Source organism: Mauremys mutica, chromosome 7 (genome assembly GCF_020497125.1).
Source record: "Mauremys mutica isolate MM-2020 ecotype Southern chromosome 7, ASM2049712v1, whole genome shotgun sequence".
Lineage (NCBI taxonomy): Eukaryota > Metazoa > Chordata > Testudines > Geoemydidae > Mauremys > Mauremys mutica.
Window position 1 is genome coordinate 40,746,243 of NC_059078.1, and position 22,746 is coordinate 40,768,988.

The window sequence follows — 22,746 nt, forward strand, 5'->3', positions numbered from 1 at the left end:
GAGTTAATCGCGTGAGATAACTGTGATTAATTGACAGCCCTAGTGGAAACATTTCATTTTGGCCAGTTTCAAATGTTTTGTTTTTACTTTTTGTTTTGAAACAGCATTCCATTTTGAAAATTTTCCAATTAAATTAAATCACACACTCAGGAAAGACACCCCAAAATGACCAAACTGAAACAAAAAAGTCAGAAAGAAAATTGCTTTGAATCTATCATAAAGTTTCTGTCCATTCAAAATGATTTTTTTTAGGTGGAGGGGGGAGAGTTTCACTTTCAAAAACAAAAATTAAAAATCAATTTGTTTGAAACAAACAGATTTTTTTTAGTTTGGCTTCTGTCCCCTCAGCTTTACTTGTTACCTTATAATGTACTGCCAGTCAGTGAAGTCGTTCAGAGAACTTTATTGTCTCTCTGATTCCCCAGCCCATGCACAAGATGAGAAGACAAGCTACACATTTTAATTAATATGCATTAGAAAAGTTCAGCCATCTCCACACAGGATACTTCATCTATCATTTTATTCATTTATTACACAACAAACGGAAATGAAGACTTACAGCAAAGCAGGATCCCATAGTTTTGCATAAATAGAATTTCAGTGCCTCAAAAACAAAACATGTGCAACTGATTCTCCTGGTTGTGGCAGGACTTAGAATATGTGGAAGGCAAATAAACAAATTGGTTCAAGTGAAAACCCTAATTTTGAGAGGACAGAAAATTCTACTGCAAAGTATGGGGAAGACGACTCTATATATTTAAAAGAGTCACCTCATTTAGGAAATAAATTGCACATAAGGATTCCAGATGTAGAAGGCCCCTAAAACTCTTTTGGCCAATGTAATTGTCAAGCTGCCTGGAGTGGCTCAGGAGCGTGAGTACCAGGCTCAGGGAAGTCTGTTAAGAAGCAGGGCACAAACCCAAATTGGTTGTGAGTTCTCTACTTAGATTTCACCAACCAAGTAACAAGTGTGAACTCCTAAAGCACTGAAACAGCCTTAACATGGAGTCACAGACAGTCCCCTTGGGTACTCTGGTCTATCTTGCCACTTAGGCAAGTTTGCCTTTGTGATAGATGGTCCCTTACACCAAATATCACAACACCACGCAGGTTACTCTCAGGGCCATAGGACTGGTCACTTGCCCAGGTCAATTGCACCCTAGATCATATACCAAAGAGAATGCTTGTAGCTGATCCTATAATAAATTAACTAAAGATTTATTAACCAAGAAAAGGAAATAAGAGTTAATTACAAGGTTAAAGCAGGTAAACATACACATATAAATGAATTGCCATTTTAGGTTTCAAAAGGTGATAGAAGCTGCTGTAATATACAAGCTCCATATGTCCTTTAGGACTAACCCAGGCCAGGGGCGGCTCTAGGCCCCAGCACGCCAAACGCGTGCTTGGGGTGGCATGCCGCGAGGGGCGCTCTGCCGGTCGCCTGGTGGGACCAGCGGACCCTCCGCAGGCACGCCTGCGGGAGGTCCACCGGAGCCGCGGGGCCGGCAACCAGCAGAGCGCCTCCTGCGGCATGCCGCCATGCTTGGGACGGTGAAATGTCTAGAGCTGCCACTGACCCAGACTCAGCTGCTGGGGATCCCTTGCTTATGCTTAGAAATCTTGCCCTCCCAAAGTCCAAGCAGCATAGAGCTATAGTTTCTCCTTGTAGGTGACTTTTATTCCCTTCCCTTAGAGTACAAGCTGATGGAATGAGTCCATATGCACGTCTCCTCTTCATGGGTGCTGGGGAGTGTGGGGGCAATCAACAAAATCTTTGCTCTTTGATGTTTCACAATGGCTCATTTGGTTTCAGTAGGCCTTATTGTGGGAAGGGCCTAACACCTTAAGTGTTTTATGTGAGTTAATACTTCTTTCCTGTTTGGCAAATTACACCGTTAGAGGTTTACAAGGCAAACACTAAGGCCATGTCTACAAACTTCCACCGGCAGAACTACGTCACTCACAGGTGTGTAAAATCTACACCTCTGAGTGACGCAGTTATAGTGACCTAACCCTCAGTGTAGACAGTGCTACATCAACGGGCGGGCTTCCCCCATCAACACAGCTAATGCCTCTCACAGAGGTGGATATACTATGCTGATGCAAAAAGCTCTCCTGTCAGCCTAGTAGCATCTTCACTGATGTGCTATAGCAGTGCACCTGCACCAGTTTAAGAGTAGACCTACCCTTAATATAACCTTATAACGGGGTCGGCAACCTTTCAGAAGTGGTGTGCCAAATCATCATTTATTCACTCTAATTTAAGGTTTTGCGTGCCAGTAATACATTTTAACATTTTTAGAAGGTCTCTTTCTATAAGTCTTTAATATATAACTAAACTATTGTTGTATGTAAAGTAAATAAGGTTTTTTAAATGCTTAGGAAGCTTCATTTAAAATTAAATTAAAATGCAGAGCCCCCCGGACCGGTGGCCAGGACCTGGGCAGTGTGAGTGCCACTGAAAATCAGTTCGCGTGCCGCCTTCGGCACTCATGCCATAGGTTGCCTACCCCTGCCTTATAATATGGGGTATAGATGTTATGAGTGAGATCAATATATGCAGCATCCTACAAGCGTTTCATAAAATCTAATCACTAAACACATTCTTAAAAACTTAACATCTATTTTAACAGTGTTAACACATAGATGAGCCAGAATAATTTCCAGCTATATATTGGCCACTGTTCACTTGAGTCCTCAGGGCCTTGGCATGAGCTGGCACCAAGTCTGCCAGTGTCACAGTACTTACTAAAGGAAAACACATTGACAAAGTATGGGAAAGACGACTCTATATATTTAAAAAAGCAGTATCAGAGATTACCTGATGCATCAAATCATTCTACTAGTCTTCTGACCACATCTCTGCAGAGACACAGCTTTAAGGAATTGGGAAATGTGAGAGTGTTATAAAGAAGGGCTAGATGTTGAAAGAATATTCTATAAGGAGTTGGACCTTCAGGGAGCTTGAATTCAAGACCCACTCAAAAGCTCAGTTAAAAGAAACTCCAACACATCCCTAGTTGTCAGACAAAATGGGTTTCCTGATCTTTCAAGAACACCTTTAGGACCACATTCTCAGAATCCTCTGAAACACCCAGATTTGTGGACAGTTTCTAGATTTGAGCAGTAAGTCCACAAGTTCTGTTGATTATTCATCCTCTACAATGCAAAACCGCTCAGGTACCTTGCAAAGAGTCTCAGGTGCTGTAGGTCAGCAGTTTGAGAGGATCCTGGCATAGATATTTCTCAAGGACTAGGAGATCCAATGACGCTGAACTGACATCATTAGGCATTAGATAAACTATGGGTGCCTGGGTCACTACATTTCTCCTAACTGCTTGAGAATGTAGCATCTCAAATGCCCTATGTTGTGAGTGTCCTTGATGAGGGCTTGGAAAGCACCCCAGAGGCAGTGGGCACTACTGTATATTTCCAATATAAACAATGAATAATCCACAAAACTTCCCTCTCCAGAAGCAAGTGAATTTCACTTGCTTAATTTAGGAGTTTTAACTTGTACTTTCTTCTTGTAGCATGGAGCTGTCAGTATACCACGGAGGTCCAATCATTGCTTTTCATGTGACTGGCAGCCAAATCTAGAGGGAATCTTGAAGAATAGATAGAGAATCACCTTCTTAACTGCTTACAACTCTAGTAAGTTGTAGTGATGAGCTTCCTCAGACAACCATTTGACTAGAATTGAATGGGGTCTATCTGAGCTCCCTCAGGGGTGCACTGATTCTGGAAAATCCACTAATACATCAAGATAATATGTCGAGTATCTGGCCAGATCCTGAGGAAGTACTAAGGATTTCCTCTCTGTAAACAGATGATGAAGACAAGGGAGTCAAGCAGTTGGAAGGTTTGATTAGTATATGCAGATAATATCTCATATGAGTGGGCTATCAACAAGTCATTTATTACTTTCTTGTCACAGACTGGCCATCAGAGATACCATCAGACTCATAAGAAAGCAAGGAACAGGAAAAAACTACAAAGGGCATTTCTCTGGAATTGGTAACTGGTCCACAATATTGAGAAGTGCAGGTAGCATTGGTGGCAGAAGCAAATTGGCATATTGTGACCAGCTTCCCTGTAGAATGATGAAATCTCTTTATCAGTAAGGCCTGGACCCTATGCAGAAATGGGCTTGCATATGGTCAATCCTTTACTGCTTGCTTGCTGGTCCCGAGGAAGAAGGAGTGACAGGATGGAGGAAGATGAAGAATTTGAAAATTTCCAGATAGTTCTGAGCACTCAACTGTCTGCTAAGGATTTTTTATTTTCATTTGGAAGGCTTGAAAACTTGGGCAGGAAACTCTGTTCTAAGGGGACAATGGTAAAAACTCAAGTAGTTCTTCCCGTTCTCTGTCTTTCTTTTTTGGTCATGGCACCAAAGACTTGGATTAACCACTTCAGAAACGGTAGCGCAACCTTCGATCTCCTGGGCTACCCAGCCTCACAGTCATAAAGATTCTGCTACTTCTTCAACTAAAACTTTTGCTGCTGCCCCAGTCTCTGACCTGCCCCTTGAAGAGACAGGGTAGTGCCTTTTTGTTGAAAAAAAACATATGTTTATAGATGTCAGGGGTGATAGGGAGGAGGGAAGAGCAATACTAGGCATAAGCATTCAGGCCTGAAGCTCCTTACTCAGGCAATAATACTTTGTAGGCTTTAAAATCTTGTTGAAGAAGTTTCACAGCTATGTCCCTCTCTTTAATATATGGAGATACACCTATCTCATAGAGCTGGAAGGGACCCTGAAAGGTCATTGAGTCTAGTCCCCTGCATTCACTAGCAGGACCAAGTACTGATTTTGCCCCAGATCCCTATGTGGCCCCCTTAAGAATTGAACTCACAATCTTGGGTTTAGTAGGCCAATGCTCAAACTATCCCTCCCTCCTGCTTTTCCTTCATGCTGACAGTTTGGTGCAGGATCACTGCCATTTTGATTGTCCATTGGCACTGGCAGGTCCATGGTGCGAGCAGCTAGATACTTCCTGCAATGTTGCTAGGGTGAAAGTTGCCACCAGGCTCTATGAGAATGACAGGTTAGGCCAGTCTGGTGCTCATAAAGGGAAACTGGAAGGAGAATATCTTAATCACATGTCTTCCTGCAGGTTCTAGTTATTTTAGTCTGCTCTTGTGACTCACTGATGAAATCCAGTGGTAAGAGAGTGGGAAAATGGCAGGCTTGCCATGCTGCATAAACACATATTGGAGGGAGCTCAGAGAACAGGATCAGTGCCCTCAGGCTGGCCTGAGTTCATACGAACTGGTACCAAAGACAGGGAAGCTTAGCCATCTGAGCAGTTTTGTTTGCTTGTTTTCAAACTGTTGCTTTGGTGTCAGAATATGTAGGAGCCAGAGCTGCTCTCAGAGAATGGAGAGCTGACAGGCCCATTGAGGGGGCAGGGGCACAAAATACTGAGCACAACAAGGATTGGCTATGGCCTTTCCTGGACTAACAGGGGCAAAAAAAAGGACATCTGGTTTCTGTGGCAGTCTGAAGTAGGAGGTGAGGATAGAGGTCCCTCTCTGAGTCTTTCCTGCCCCTCTGACTTGCCAGCTTCTTGGATGCTATTTTTCATTCCAGACAAAGCAGGAAAAAAACAGCCAAAGACCCCTGGCTTGTGTTTCCAAAATGCTAGATATTACTGCTGAATTTCCACTCCAGAACAGCTTAAAGCTTGCTGCCACATTGCTGCAGCTGGACAAAATGGTCCAGGGTCCCTAGCTGCCATGCTTCATCTTGACCTGGAGCACCGAGTAGTCAGGGACAGTTGGGCCAGGAGATTCTGCATGGCCAGTTTCTGCTGCTGAATTTCCACCCCACACAGTGTAAGGCTTGTCTGCCCATAGCTATAGAGTGGAAGCAGTGAATTATTGCACAGTGGGATCATGTGCAGAAGTCACTAAGATCTTAGCTGGACCTGTTACTCTGCTGGGTTTTCTCCTCAAATACAGGTTTTCCTGTAGACTGCTGTTGCCAGGGATTCTGTTCCTACCACAGGAGCACCAAAGAGAAGGAGAAAAGTAAACATCACAGTGGAAAAGGCTTCTGTCTAGAGAGAGGGAAAAGGCTTAGAGAAACCTCTTACTTCTTCAAGAGGAGGTTGGACACAGCAGAGTTAGAGAGGCAGTCAGTCCTCTGACCAGATGCACCTGCTGGCACTTCACTGTGAAATTCAAGAGACAGCTTTCAAGAAAAAATGAGGAGCCTCTGTGGTTGGAAGATGATTAAGAACAGTTCAATTGCCACAAGGAAAGAGAATAAGGAGAGGGTGTCATTTAAATTCCAGCATCCATGGGTTGGGGTTTAAGTGTATGATGGAGTTAGGCATCCAATTCCCATTGACTTTCAAGGGGATTTGAATGCCTAACTATCCATTGTGCCTTTGAAAATGTCTTGCTGCACCTCACATTTTAGACTCTCTGCTACTGAGAAAAGCATCCTGAGATGCAGAATGCCACGGCATTGGATATACTGAAGGTAGATTATACAGTAGATATGCAGATGCAGGAAATCCATGGATTTGGAAAAAGGACCACTTTCCTGAATGTCTCCAGAAGCTCACATTTCACTTCATGTGATATATGTGGCTTTTCTGGCTATAATAATATCACTGAGAGCTGAGCCTTATGCAATTCTGTCTTGGGTCTGTAGCCAGCAAAACTGAAACAATAGCAATAAGGGAAGTTGATGTCCCTATTCATCCTTGGCTTTGCAGCGTAATAATGACTTCTTATATGCCTACAATATTAACAGTTTTACTGTAGGTTATGTACAGAAAGATTCATTAATGTGCTTGTCCAGTCACATGGACCTAATTGTCATGTTCTGATGTTCTAGTCATTTAAATGGACAGCCCATAGCATATAAACACTGCAAGTTAATATTTCTATAATTCATATAATCAAGACATTTACATATACATATATAATCCTATATATTCCTATTTTCATATAATCAAGACATTTAATCCTGTTCTTAAAATTCAGGTAGCACCTGGTGTTTGCAATAGCATCAGATAAAAAGCGTGGACTCCTGTAGAATGGTTTGTGGGACTGCTACAGGGTATGGCAGGATTTTGTAGCTTAAAAAAGATCTGTACCAGAATAGGTCATTCCATTTAGCAGTAATAATAAAGCTACTAACCATTTATGTGGCAATTCACATGTGCAAAGCACTGTGCAGACATTCATGAATCAGCTGATATAGATTTTGAAAGAAATCTATTTTTAATCTTTAAAAATATCTGTCTTTAAAGGATATGTTGGGTCAAATAAAATAGACAACAGAAAACAAAAGGAAAACATGCTTTCTAAATTCCACAGACGTTGGAGAACTTCATTTCTATTTTCTCCCTGTGCAGATTAGCTCAGATTTCTGTCTGGGTAATAGATACCTCATCTATTACGGCCGTATCTGGGATTTGTGTGTGTATGTGAGGCGGGATGGAAGGGAATATTCCAAAATTCCCTGGTCATAAGTAACAAAGATAACCTTCATCAATGAAATCAGGCCAGCAATAACCACTGCAAATTGGGCATTTGTTTGGTGGGTTAGCTCCCAAGGCTATCTGGAGGGCTGCTCTGCTCCAAATACCCCAGCATATAGAAACTGAGAGTAAAATTCACTCTTGGACAATGACTTTAACATTAATTCCCAAATCACACATTTAAAAGGTGCTTGGACTTTGTGCCTGCTCTCTGCACAGGGGTGAAAGATTAGCTGGATGGGATGCTTGAGAGACTGCTTCAGTATCAGGCTCTGCCTGAGAATGCAGCACAACAGCACCACATGGTGCTCCTCACTGCACAGTGCAGCCAAACTTCCAGACAGCAACCGCAAGTTTGCAGCTGCCTATCTGCTCGTTCTGCTTCTTCCCCGGTGCAGCAGAGATTCCTACAAGCCAGCATGCACCCAAGAGATGTGTGAAAATGCTGCCATCTCTCTCCAGCCACGAGAGGGGAACCAGTGAGAGATGGATTGCTTAACCTGGCACACTAGAGAGGTCCTACATGACAGCCCCAAGCAGCTGACCAGGCCTGCACCTCTAACAAATCAGACAATCTGGTTGGGTGCTTCCTGACTCCAGGACCTAGGAGAGAACATCTGGGGCTAGTACGTGTGAGGAAGAAATGAAATTGGGCTTAGAACTGGCCATAGAGGAAGGGGGGACAGTTGCAATGGGGGAGCAGGTGCCATAAGGGAAGAATGGGTGCATGTTTAAGTCACTGCCTTGAAGCTCAGGTGATGTGGGTTCAATGCCTGGCCCTGGTACAGACTTCCTGTGAGCCTGGGCAAGTCACCTGAAGAAGGAAGCTTGAGAACCATGGCTCAGTGTGCTTCTTGAGGGTTCCTGAAGGTATTCTGGATGGCTATGTTCTCTGTGAGCCATCATCCACCTTTCAATTACAACACACACCATATGCATGTTTATAGGGAGGAAGTGGAAATAAGGAACTAAACAGTCCTCTGAAAATTAATACATCATCTGGAAGTTATTTAGTGCCAAAAGAAATGAGAAACAGGAGTGATAATCAGCAGTAGCATCATGGGCTTTAGCGCACTGAGAACGAAGAATGAGCAGACTGACTTTACAGACTGGATTCTCTCCAAGCACAAAAGATTTATTCTGTGCTGTGAATTTATTTGGTTACCTTCAGCTTTTGCTGAAGGTACCTTCTGGACGTTAAAGAATAACTTCATGGAGTCACTCAAGTCAAGGATCAAAAAAGGCAAAGTGGATTAGAGCTCAAAAGTACAAGCCTTCCGAGCTAACGTGTCAGCTGATATCAGAATGCGTGGTGACTTCACCAAACAGTGTACACTTGAACAGAGGCATTTAAACAACAGCAAAAATAATCCTTAACCAGTCACTACAAGGACTTTGTATTAGAGAATAATAAAACAAATGTAAAAGAATCATTTTCCCCAGCTATATTAAGCTAAAAACTCCCTGACACATGGAACCATTAATTAACCTAATAGCAGTAACTTAATTCAGTATGTTCTTCAAGTGTTGACATCCTGTGGCACAAACTCTGGATATCTGTTCCCTAACAAACTCATCATTATCTCTAGATAATAGCCAACTTCTAAAGCACTCTCATTTTGTTATACTTCCAAAGAAACTGAAAGGCTAAGAAATTGTGATTGATGGCCTCTCTCCTGACGCTTGCAACATTCTACATCACATAATACATTAACCCAACCTCTACTGCATATGCATAACTGCTCTTGGGTAGCTATTGATTTGTACTTTATTGGCTGCCTGGTACAGTAATAGTGTACTCAGTATTTTTGCTGTATTTATAATTAGTTACAATACAGATAAGATAGGCCACATTGTAACAGAAGTGATCAAATAATGGTTTTACAGTAAAGCATTATGATCGGTTGAAAGTTTGCCAGAGGAATCGGATTAAGATAACCATTTCTAGTCAGATATGGGGCAAATAGTAATTTTTCCTTGGTTTACTGAGCATCATGAACTTTCCTGGTAGTTAGTAGGAGTTCTTATTTATACACCTGCTTTGAGTACATTAGACAGCAACCACAGCAACAGATTTACTAGCTGGTGACCTGCTGAAGAACTATGGGGTATGTCTACACTGTAATTGGAGGTGTGATTACAACTAGCTTTACCCGTGCTAGCTTTCATCTAGCTAGCAGAGCTAAAAATAGCAGCGAAGACCTGGTGGCACAGACTGTGGCATGGGTCAGCAACACAAGTATGTACCCAGTACTCCAGACAGCCACGCTGAAGCCTATGTCGCCATGTCTTTACTGTTGTTGTTTGCCATGCTAGCTAGAGTAAAGCTCACATGCATATGCCTACCTGAGCTACAATCACACCTTTGACTGCAGTGTAGACATACCCAGGGAGCAAATCAAGCTCATCATCCACTTTCTCCCAGTTCAAACGTAACTTTACTTCTTGGAATGCCTTCAGTCTGAATTAGCAATATTAATGGATGCATTAGAAATGCCTAGATAGCCAGATTAAACAGACTAGATAAATTGAAACAAATGCACACACAAAGAGTGGTGCCAACCAACATCCTTTAGGGATGGAAGTGATGATAACCTTGGACCTGATCCAAAGCCCACTGAAGTCAATGGGAAAGTTCCCATTGACTTCAGTGGGCTTTGGAGTGGGCACCATCTGAAGAACACATGGTTATTGTTTCTGTGCTTTGGTTTGGCCATGAGAACACTGAAATAATACACAGAGCGGACAAATATATCTTTGCACAATCCAGAGCTACTTGCAAATCAGAGGTTCGTATATGTATAAAGGCTGCATGCAGCTCACCCTCATGACCACCACACCTCCTTGCAGGAGAGTCAAGAGCAAGAAAAGGGCTCAGCCCCTAGCCACAGCCATGCAACTGCATCTCATCTCTGGGTCGGGGTCATTGCGTCGTTCTATTTCTGCGAGTGGTGTGTAACAGCGTTGAAGACCTAGTGGCACAGACTCCGGCATGGGTCAGCAATGCAAATATGTACTCAGGTGGAACTCCCGCTTTGGGGAAGGAAGAGGAGGATTAGGGAGGAGGGAGGAGAGGAATGTTCGGCCTGACAGTGTATGGGTTAAAAGACGGTGAGACTGTCTGTGTAAAATAACTCACTGTCAGACACTGTGAATCGAAGTAGGTTTTTAAAAACCCCAAATCCTTTCACTTTTCCCAAGATTTATTTATTGCTGTTATCTTGACCAGCCAGAGAGGAGATCTAGATCATCTATATTCACTAAAGTAATAGCCGTGACAAGCAAGAACACATTTACTATATGCTCCATATCGGATTTGAATGATGCCTTGAAGATATTTTTAATGTCAACAGGTTCCTTTAGCAGAACTTCAAAATGCAAAACCAATTCGCAGCACATGGGAATTCTGATCAGCGGGGCACCGAATGAACAGGCGCTTATAGCTGCATACCCTGGTCACAGTCCAACAAAGTATGAGGCATATACTGAACTTTAAGGATGTGAGTAGGCCCACTAACTTACAAGGGACTATACATGTGCTTAAATAAAGCACGTGCTTAAGTGCTTTGTTGGATCAGGCCTTCATTCACTTGATGCATTCAGTCCAACTAATGCTCTGATGTGACAATTAAAGCTACCACCAATTTCCTTTTTAGTTTTTCTCAGTTATATATACCACTGCTCTTATTCCTAAGAAGGTGGCTGGCTTTTCCTGGCTGCCAGTTTCAAATATCCTCACATCTGATTGGTTCAGCCCAGAGTGATTGGGGAGAAACGACAATCCCTGTGGATGGATGGGAGGTGTAGAATAGATGGCCTTCCAATGGCTATCCCTGATTACAATATTTGCTGAGCTCAGGGTGCAATTAAAGATTTGAACAAAAGTTAAGAAAAGTCTCTTAAATGGTTTATACTCATTTGATCAACATTATTGTAAAGCTCACGCCAGGAGTATGTCATAATTTAAAATAGCCAACTTGTTTCCTTGGCTGTAACTTTGAAATGAAACAAAGGGCATCTTACCTCTGTTAACATTATTAGGCCAACAAAGTATGACACAATCGAAAGAGCAAGAATCAACAGTTCCCTTCTGTATCCTCTTCGGAAAATCTTTGGGTACATATCCACCACAGCTGTCACAAGGCTTTCAACACACACAAACTGAAACAAATAACAAAAAATCCAAATAAGATACATATCTCTTCTACTCTGGGGAATTGGATTTGCTAAAAAACTCTTCAAGTTCCCTCCTATATTCTCATCAAAGAGATAGACTGAAAAATCCTTGAGGATACTGTTTAAAGTGAAGAACAAATTTTCAGAGTCAAAAAGTCCAAACCTATGGATTTCGAGGCCAAAGCCAAATTCCAAAAAATAAAACTACCATAATCTGAGAGTGAAATTCATTGTGGGGCACAGACCCAGCACAATATTTAAGTCTTTAAAATATGTGCTTAAATGGGACTTAAATGGTGCCTCGAAGTTGAGATGGGTGTGCATGAGGAATTGCACGCCGTGGAACTGTCACTTAAAAGAATAATAAGCAGCACTTAAGCAGCACTGTAATCTTCAAAGTGTAAAGCTATTTATCTTCAATAGCCTGCGGAGGTAGGTAAGTGTGTTTCTCACCATTTTTACAGATGAAATAAAATGAAGCAGAGTGGTTAGGTGTCCCAGCACAGGCCAAACAATGTGTCACTGAAATAGCTGAGAGCAGAACTCAGGAGTTCGTAATTTCCAGCCCCTTTTGCATTTTGCTACATCAAGTTGCATCTTGGAAACATGTAGACCTTATAAAACATTAATTTTAATGATCTGAAGTGCAATACAAAACACCACATAGTTTTACTGTACAGCATACAATCATACTTATTTTCTGAAACACACATACAGATTACTTAGATACTATGAGAAACTCATTACTATATAATATGTCTGGTGAAGCAACTCTTGTGCAATTTTTCTATAATTACATAGACTTGGGCAATGGCTATAGGGCTGTCACTTTGCTGCATTACCTAATTATATCTTTCTTGCCATCATATCTTGCACTATGAAGGTACAGCATAAGCACTTTCATTTTCAGTATCCTCTTTTCAGTGATCAAAATTGCTTGCATGTTGGTTTGAAAAGAAACACATACCATTGTGCTGTCGTTGTTTTACAATGAGTGGACTTGAACAGTATTGTCAATTCTAATTGAATGTTGATGAAATTGCATACTATACTGACATTAATATTAAAAGCAAAACTCAGATGAATCACTGCTTACAATTAATAATAAAGGAATCTGCAATATACAGATTTGCTTTTTTTTATCATCAAATAAGAAACTTAAAATAGAGGCTTTAAACAGGGCCAGATCCTCATCAGGTACAAAGTGGCATAGCTCCCTTGACTTTATGCCGCTATACATATGCTGAGAATCTGACCCAACATTTCTTTTAAGTGATGTTTGATTCATACCTGACTATCTAATCCAAGGAATATTAGCATCATGAAAAACAAAGCTGCCCATAGCGGAGAAAGAGGCATCATGGTGACAGCTTTTGGGTAGGCAATGAATGCAAGTCCCGGCCCTGAAAAGGAAGCAAAGAAATGCAATTGCTTATACTTTAACATTCTTGTGTGATAAATCAGATGTGAAGCGCTAAATAAAAGAGAGAGCATGCTAGACCTCAATGAAAAATGCACTACTATAAATGCTTTAGCATTTGTTGGATGTCGGGGGAAGTACTCTGCACCAGCCTGATACCGGGCACAGATTACTTCCTTTGAAATGTCAGCTCAGCTGTGCCAGGTGGCTCATTGCAGGGGCAGAATGAAGGCTCCCCCACTCCCTGCCCACATGTGCAGCGCGGGGGTGAGGGGGTTGTGGTTCTATGGAGACAGCTCTGTTCCTTGCACCCTCTGGCTCCCCTGTGCAGGCGAACAGCCAGGGTCACCATTTGACCATAGCGATTCTGAACCCCGCTCAGCATTAAAAGAACAATTTGTCTGAAACTGTAACAAGTGGCACTGCAGCAAGTGTTAAGAACTGCATGTCGGAAACCATTTGCAGCACACAGCAAATACAACTTCTACTGGTCCCACAAAACCTATGAACACTGCTGTGTAGTCTTGAGTGCCATCTGCTGGCACATTATGTATTAAGTAACTATGTACCTATATACAGACATCTTTTTTGTAGAACAGGCTTGAACAGCAATGATCCCTTCTCCAGCCTAGCTAAATGTCTACCTGCTCTCTCCCTCAGGCTGTTTCTTCACCAAAATCTCGACATTTGCCTACTGCTCAGTCTATCTCTTGCCCTCACCCTCCCGCTATTGCAGTCTCTTGCCCCATTAAACCACAGACACTAATCTAGTGCACCACTTATGCATTCCTACAATGATAGCAGAAATAGTGCTGCTATAATCAGACCATGAGCACATTACAGCTATTTCACTTCATATGGTATTTTACAAGCCCCTGTAATTTCCAGTGGCATTTCTATTCTGTTAGCCTTGCACTATCTAGTTTAGTCATTCTAAGCCAGTCATCCTAGGGAAAAAATAACATATATTTGCCATAGCAATATCAGTAAATGTTACTAGCTATACAGATTTCTTGTTATACTTGATTCAGTTCCTTCAATTCATTTTCAGTCCATTTCTCCTTCTGAACAATCCATCATTAGACCATTTCTCCTCCTGGGGAGACCCAACATTCACATTGTTCTGACTAGGTGCTAAGTGATCCTTAGGAAGTCCATGCCTTTCCAGACCTAGAACAAGAACTACTACACTGCCAGTCTTAGTTGGGAATGTGTTAAGCCCAAGCAACAATACTTAGAGAGAGAGACTCATCCAGTAATCTTGACTATCTCATGGGCTCAGCATGGTAAACAAAGACGCTCTTTTCTGGATGGTATAGGCATCAACCAAATCCTCTAACTGCATATTTCCTGATGGATGATCATTGATAGCATTAAGAGATACAATCAACTGTTAGAAATGTAGAGCCAGATCCTCAGCAGGTATAAATCATAGAATCACAGAAATGTAGGGGCTGGAAGGGACCTCGAGGGATCATCTAGTCCATCCCGTCATGCTGAGGCAGAACCAAGTATACTAGATCATCCCTCATAGATGTTTATCTAACCTGTTCTTAACAACCTCCAAAGACAGGGATTATCCAGCCTCCTTTGGAAGCCTGTTCCAGTGCTTAACTATCTTATAGTTAGAAATTTGTTCTTAATATCTAACCTCAATCTCTTTCGCTATGATTAAGACCATTACTTCTTGTCCTACCTTCAGTGGGCTTGGAGAACAATTGATCCCCATCCTCTTTATAACAGCTCTTAACATATTTGAAGACAGTTATTACGTCCCAACTCAGTCATCTTTACTCAAGACTAAACATGCCCATTTTTTTAACCTTTCTTTATAGGTCAAGTTTCCTAAACTGTTTATCATTTTTTCCCCCTCTCCTCTGGACTCTCTCCAATTTGTCCACATCTTTCCTGAAGTGTGATGCCCAAACCAAACACAGTGATCCAGTTGAGGCCTCACCAGTGCTGAGTAGAGTAGAATTACCTCCTGTGGCTTACATATATCACTCCTGTTAATGCGCCCCAGAATGATATTTGCCTTTTTAGCAACTGCATCACACTGTTGATTCATACCTGATTTGTAACCCACAGATCCTTTGCAGCAGTACCATTGTCTCACCAGTTAATCCCAATTTTGTAGTGGTGCATTTTATTTTTTTCTTCCTAAGAGTAGTACTTTGCACTTGTCTTTATTGAATTTCATCTTGTTGATTTCAGACCAATTCTCCAGTTTGTGAAGGTGGTTTTGAATTCTAATCCTGTCCTTCAAAGTGCTTGCAACCCCTCCCAGCTTGGGTCATCCTCAAAAATTTTAAGCATTCTCTCCATTCCATTATCCAAGTCATTCATGAAAATATTGGATAGTACCAGACCCAGAACAGACCCAGGTGGGACCCCACTAGATATGTCCCCGCACCCCCACCCTGATAACTACTCTTTGAATATGGTCTTTCAAGCAGTTGTGCACTCACCATATAGTAATTTCATCTACACCACATTTCTCTAGTTTGTCTATGAGAACTTCATGGTATTGATCAATTGGCTCAGCAGGATTTCAGTGGACTTACAAAGATTTGCACCAGTTGAGGATCTGGCTTGTTGCTCTTTTATCAAAAGAAGCAAAGAGTTCAGTGTATTTTGGTCCATCTAATTTACAAGAAATCTGAATGATTTATTACATGGAAAGTTTGTGGAGAATTATCTCATCTCTATAGCTCAGCTGGGGTGGGACAAAAGTAGACAGGATGAGAGGCCAGAGCGGGTTGTGGAGATAATGCACTGGAAATTCCCCATGACAAAGGAACACTTGGCTGCCCAATTATAGCAGCTTCGTGGCACAATGTAGCCAGGATTTGGCCTCTTGACTTCTTGGATTCTGCTGCTTTCTATGATAATTTTAATGTTATTCACACATCGATATGTGACCACAAAAGTATTACATTGATACCAGTGCACATTTTACAAACAGTCATTCTAATTAGTAGCACAGCTATTAGATAACAGCATCTTTCTAAACCGTACACAATGCAGCCTGGATCAATGTCAACCTATCTAATTACTGGAGAGCAAGAGAATACCCAGACAAACTTTATGAACACTAACAATCATGCAAATTTATACCCACATGACATCTTCTTATGAAACTTACCTGATTCTGCAACTTCTGCTATGGGCACCCCTTGTTCATAAGCCATGAAACCAAGGACTGAAAAGATGGCAAAACCAGCAACAAAGCTCGTGCCACTGTTCAAGCAGCAGAGCATAATGCAGTCCCTGAAAAATAAGCCAAAAAACCTTTGTTTTATCTTCAGTGGCTGTTTTTTGTTTTGTTTTGTTTTTTTAACCAGACTTCACAGTAAAACAAACATAACCCAAAACTCCAGAGACGCATCATTAAATTCTATTCCTGCAAATACTTATGCATGTGAATTAACTTATGCCCAAGAATAGTCACACTGATAAATTTACTCAGCAGGATGATGGCTTCCATCTCTTGCTGTAATTGTAGCTGGTTAAATATGAAGTCTATTGTTGCTACCCCGTTATTTTTGTTTCTTTGTTTTTCAGTAAAACCGTAAAAAGATGTGGAAGAAATGGACACCTCAAAAGGTTTGGATGACAATTTACTTCATTGGCTGTGATATTTATAGAATGTGTTTTATTCCAGAGGATCCCAAAGCCCTTTATAAATGATATATGTACAGCAGTCACTTGCCACCAAAAAGAAGCCATACCGGGGTGAAAATGACAGAGGCATAAATGCCTAATGAGAAATATAGCAAAGGACTCTGGAGCAAAGCCTTAGTCTTACAAAATGTGCCATGAGATCTTCAACGCTGTAGACATGACATTAGTCAATATTTCAGTATATAAAGCAAATAATTAATCATGGCCAGGCCCTCAGTGGATCAGCAGTAGAACTATGCCAATTTACACCTGCTGAGAATCTGGCCTCCAGTCTCTTTCAGAATCAAATCTATTTCTTAGAAGTCCTCGTCACAAAAATCACCACTGAAACCCTTCTTGGTAGCATCAGAAAAGTCTAGAGATGGATTGAGCTTGGAGAATGCTCTGTTCTCTCATGCCCTACATGTGATCCCTCCTTATCAGAGTTGAGGTCTGTTAATGGGGTGGTGTGGGGAAATATTTCATTAACATGTGAAATGTCACAATAGTAAACCACGTTTAAAAGAGAGAGAATCCTTTGTGAAGACGTGTTATATTTGCTCAAAGCTCAGCTGAGAACCCTTGTTCACCCTATTTTCAGATAGCACTTTAGCCTTGATGAGTGCTAAGGCGGATATGACATCCACTCTCTTAAGAGCCATTTGCTGCAAGAAACAGCTATGTGGTTGAGAATCTACTAGCCTAAGATTTATGACTGAAAGTGAATTAGGATGCTCAAAGATCGATGCACACACGGCAAGCCAGAATCTCTGCCAGACCTCTGCCTTAGCCTGATTTTCTCAGCATTATAGGGCTCTCAGAAGCAGGCCTTCCACAGGCACAGATGACCCAGATAAATGTCTAAAAGGTTTCACCTCTGCATAATTAAGTAACATGCCACACATCTTTCTCACAGTTTCATGGGGTCTTCCTGAAACCATGGAGATAATTAGTATATGTTCTCCAAGCCCTGGAGTTTATTTCATCATATACAACAAATATGCAAATGTATCAAAACTTATTTCCCAATCTCTCTAAAATTGTTCTTTCCTTTTCCTCAAAGATTTTTATCCTACTGTCAGACCTCACTGCTCAGTCTTCAAGTTTATGGTTACTTTGATAATCTCTCCAAATTTCCTGATGTCGGTTTCATAGACTATCTTGCGTTTAATTACAGCAATAGTTAACACTAAGTGCTTAGGTATCGCATATTAGCCATAAATCTCAAAGCATGGTTCAAAAGTGAATAAATACTAGCATCCTCATTTTAGATATGGGAAAACAGAAGCAGGGGGGTGGCTTGTCTAACATCACACTGCAAGTCTGTCAGAGCTAGGAATAGAACCCAGCTGCCCTGGCCCCCCGTCTGAGTCTATCTCCACTGGGCAACACTGCCTTTCACGTCTGGCCTCTCTAACACCATCTCAACATCAGGCTGAGTAGACTTTTTTCAAAATGTTTCTGAAAATCACTTGAATTCTACCTTGTTATTCATTTATTTTTAATATGGTATACACGCCTGTGTTTATAGAATGCCATCCTGTCATACATTGTGAATGGTGGCATTATGCCCCCAGTTACTGACTCAGAAAAATCAGTAATTATCACTGGAACTGTTTGATACTTTTCAAAGAAAGCAAAGAAGGAATGCACCGAAAAGCAGTTTCTCTCTGCTTCTGTCCCCAGGGTGGGAGCACTGTGTACTGTGCATGCTTGGAAGTGTGCAGACTGAAGGGGCACTTCACAAGCAATTATTTTCAGTTTACTCAGACACTGAGTTGATCACTCTGGAGAGAGCCCAATCTAGGCTCTCTCACCTGGAGGGAAAAGGCAGCTCAGTGTAGAGCCTTTGGTGGCAGATGGAAGAAATAAAGATGAGATTTGGGGGTTTGTGTTTAGATTTAATTTATCTATGCTTTTCTACCAAGCCTATCATCATAGTACATGACCACCTTTTATTGAGCGTCACAGGCATATTTGACCACATTTGGGAAACAAACAGTCATTCTGAAGAATTCCCTGTATTAGAGTTGCAAATGTAAGTCTTATCACATTGTCACTTAACATAAACACATGCTGCCATATCCGGATATGCAAAACTCTGAGGAATGAGCTGAGATATTAAGTAGCGTATGTGACATGGACAGAGGTGATGGGTGGATCACAGAGACATGAAGCTCAACTCCACAGGAGCACTATCCAAACACAGCAGATGTATTGGTTCTGATTCACTGTTACATTGCTCAAGTTTTGTACCACTGTAACTGCACTGAAATCAATGGCGTTATACTGAAGTACAACTGGAGCAACCCAGCATAAATATTACACTGACCTAAAGGACTCAAACCCCAAAAACCTCCTGCATCTTCAAGCCTCTTAACTTTCTGGGTGCAGGTGGCTCCCTGCCAAGATCTGCTCACCCTCATGCAATCAGCCTTGGCCCACGAGATCCCTCCATCAAGCAGGAAGCCACAAGTAAGGAATCCCATGACAGCTAAGATGGAGTAACCAGGTGTATATATGTCCCCCCAGGCCTCCAAAGACTACAGCCTAGAGTATGTCATGACTACCCCCGGCAGGACATTTTAGCCACTTTAAAACTCAGCACCTCGTCTCTCGTGTCTTCTGGTGGCGTTTCATGTGGGCCACAGTGCAGGCTTATGTGGCTTCTAGCGACGTGTGTGGCTGCTCCAAGGTGCCACACAATAAAACCCTTGGACTCCTGCAACCCCTTGAGACTCTACCTGGTCCCTGGACAGTCATTGCCTTAGATTTAGTAGTAGAACTACCCAAGTCCAGTGGGTTCACAACCATTCTGACAGTAGTGGACCACCTCACAAAAATGGCACACTTCATCCCCTGCATTGGCCTACCCTCCGCCTTGCTCTGGGTGGACCAATTGGTCTGCCTCCATGGCCACCCAGAGCGCATTGCCTCCAGCCGCAGTGCACAATTTATCCTGTTTCTGGTGAGAAATTCTTCGGATTGTGGGTATCTGTTCCTGCCTCTTCTCCGTCTAACACCCTCAAACAAACGGTCAAACAGAGAGAACTAACCTATTCCTGGAGCACTATATTTAATGCTATATAAACTTCCACCAGAATAATTTATCTTTGCTGCTATCTCATGCAGAGTTTGTGCACAATAACACAGAACATGTGTCTATGGGGCAAAGCCCTTTTTTAAAAAAAAACCTACGGGTTCCACCCTCAGTTCTACCCAGAGCTACCCACAACCCAGCAGCATTGGACTGGATAAAACAGAGACATCAAAACCAAGATGACCTAAAAGTTCACCTGGAGGATGCTCAGAAGAGCTACACACAGTATGTGTATTTCCAACAACAGGAGGGTCTGGCTCTTGATGAAAAACCTACACAAGAACAGGCCACCTTGTAAATTGACTACCAGTTTCTTAGCCCCTACTATGTTTGCCAACAAATTAACCCCGTCACCTTTCAACTAGACTTGCCCCATTCTCACTGAACACATCTAGTTTTCTACATATCACTCCTGAAGCCCCACATTCAGGAACCATTCTCTCACTTCACTGATACATAAGAACGACCATCCTGGGTTAGACCAAAGGTCCATCTAGCCCACTATCCTCATCTTCCAACAGTGGCCAATACGAGGTGCTTCAGAGGGAATTAACAGAACAGGTAATCATCAAGTGATCCATCCCCTGTCGCCCATTCCCAGCTTCTGGCAAACAGAGGCTAGGGACACCATCCCAGTCCATCCTGGCTAATAGCCATTGATGGATTGATGGCTCTATCCTCCATGAACTTATCTAGTTCTTTTTTAACCCTTATAGTCTTGGCTTTCACAACATCCTCTGGCAAGAAGTTCCACATGTTGACTGTGTGTTGTGTGAAAAAATACTTCTTTTTGTTCGTTTTAAACCTACTGTGGATTAATTTCATGTGGTGACCCCTACTTCTTGTGTTATGAGGAGTAAATTACACTTCCTTGTTTACTTTCTCCACATCAGTCATGATTTTATAGACCTGTCGTTTCTTTTCCAAGCTGAAAAGTCCCAGTATTATTAATCTCTCCTCATATGGCAGCCATTCCATACCCCTAATCATTTTTGTTGTCCTTTTCTGAAACTTTTCCAATTCCAATATATCTTTTTTGAAATGGGGTGACCACATCTGCACACAGTATTCAAGATGTGGGCGTACCATGGATTTATATAGGACCAATATGGTATTTTCTATTTTATTATTTATCCCTTTCTTAATTATTCCCAACATTCTGTTTGCTTTTTTGACTGCCATTGCACGTTGAGTGGATATTTTCAGAGAACTATCCACAATGACTCCAAGATCTCTTTCTTGAATGGTAACAGCTAATTTAGACCCCATCATTTTATATGCATAGTTGGGCTTATGTTTTCCAATGTGCATTACTTTGCATTTATCAACATTGATTTTCATCTGCCGTTTTGTTGCCCTGTCACCCGTTTTGTGAGATCCCTTTGTAACACTTAGCAGTCTGTTTTGGACTTAACTATCTTGAGTAATTTTGTATTGTGTGCAAATTTTCCCAGCTCAATGTTTACCCCTTTTTCCAGATCATCTGTGAATATGTTGAACAGCACTGGTCTCAGTACAGATCCTTTGGGGACACCATTATTTACCTCTCTCCATTCTGAAAACTGACCATTTATTCTTACTCTTTGTTTCCTTCCTTTTAACCAGTTACTGATGCATGAGAGGACCGTCCCTCTTATCCCATGGCTGCTTACTTTGTTTAAGAGTCTTTGGTGAGAGACCTTATCAAAGGCTTTCTGAGTCCAATTACACTATATCCCCTTGTTCACGTGTTTGTTGACCCCCTCAAAAAATTATAATAGATTGGTGAAGGATGATTTCCCAAATCATGTTAATCTATGTGCCTGATAATTCTGTTCTTTACTATAGTTTCAACAGGTATGGAACAGCCTTCAGATTAGAAGAGATTAAAAACATTGGGACTTTTCAGCTTGGAAAAGAGACAACTAAGGGGTATATGATAGAGGTCTGTAAAATCATGAATGGTGTGAAAAAAGTAAGTAAGGAAGTGTTATTTACTTCTTCAGATAATATAAGAACCACGGGTCACCCAATGAAATTAATAGGCAGCAAGTTTAAAACAAAAAAAAAGGAAGTACTTCTTCAAACAATGCAGTCAACCTGTGGAACTCATTGCCAGGCAAAAACTATAATGGGACTCAAAAACAAATAGATAAGTTCATGGAGGATAGGTCCATCACTGGCTATTAGGCAAGATGGTCAAGGATGCAACCCCATGCTGTGGGTGTCCTTAGCCTCTGACTGCCAGAAGCTGGGAGTGGACAACAGGGGATGGACCACTTGATTGCCCTCTTTTGTTCATTCCCTCTGAAGCATCTGGCATTGGCCACTGTTGGAAAACAGGATACTGGGCTAGATGGACCTTTGGTCTGAGCCAGTATGGCCGTTCTTATGTTTGGAAGGGCTACAGTCCTGGAGAGTGCTCCTGGGAACTGATGGAGAATATCCACACTCCTGATCTGGTAAATGCCTCCTACAAAAACCACCTGGCTAGAGAACCTGGCTTACTAGTACCCAGAGGGCATGTTAGGGGAGGGGATGATGTGAGGGATCATAGGTCTCAAACTTGGACCCACAGGTCACCAGGCAGTGCTCAGACCATAGCCACCACACAGCTACTCATCTGAATGACTGGAGGAGGAGACCACAAAGCTGGAAATCTGCACCCAGTTGGCTGGAAAGCTCTACATAAACCAGAAAGAGGTACAGGAAGTTGTCTGAGCAACTAGAGGAATCACTGGCTGGCTGCTACTATGGACCCTGCCTACTTGTCTGACTCCTGAGCTCTGCCTCACAGCCTGTTCTTGTTTCCTGTCCTCCTTATCCCAGACCCTGGTGTGTTCCTGGTTCCTGCTTTACTCCAGGTCCTATGCCCTATCCCTTATGCTGACTCCAGCTCTGAC

General features: G+C 42.0%; 1 protein-coding gene across 2 annotated transcripts in view; it reads right to left on the reverse strand.

Annotated features, from left to right (window-relative positions):
* SLC6A11 (solute carrier family 6 member 11) overlaps positions 1 to 22,746 on the reverse strand; it is a 184,119-nt gene that overhangs the window by 10,150 nt on the left and 151,223 nt on the right. For both annotated transcript variants that reach the window (XM_045023765.1, XR_006581017.1), the window contains exons 9-11: positions 16,247 to 16,371; positions 12,972 to 13,084; positions 11,529 to 11,666 (exon numbers count right to left, since the gene is read on the reverse strand). In XM_045023765.1, the coding sequence (XP_044879700.1) occupies positions 11,529 to 11,666; positions 12,972 to 13,084; positions 16,247 to 16,371 (376 nt within the window). The remainder of the gene's footprint in view (positions 1 to 11,528; positions 11,667 to 12,971; positions 13,085 to 16,246; positions 16,372 to 22,746) is intronic.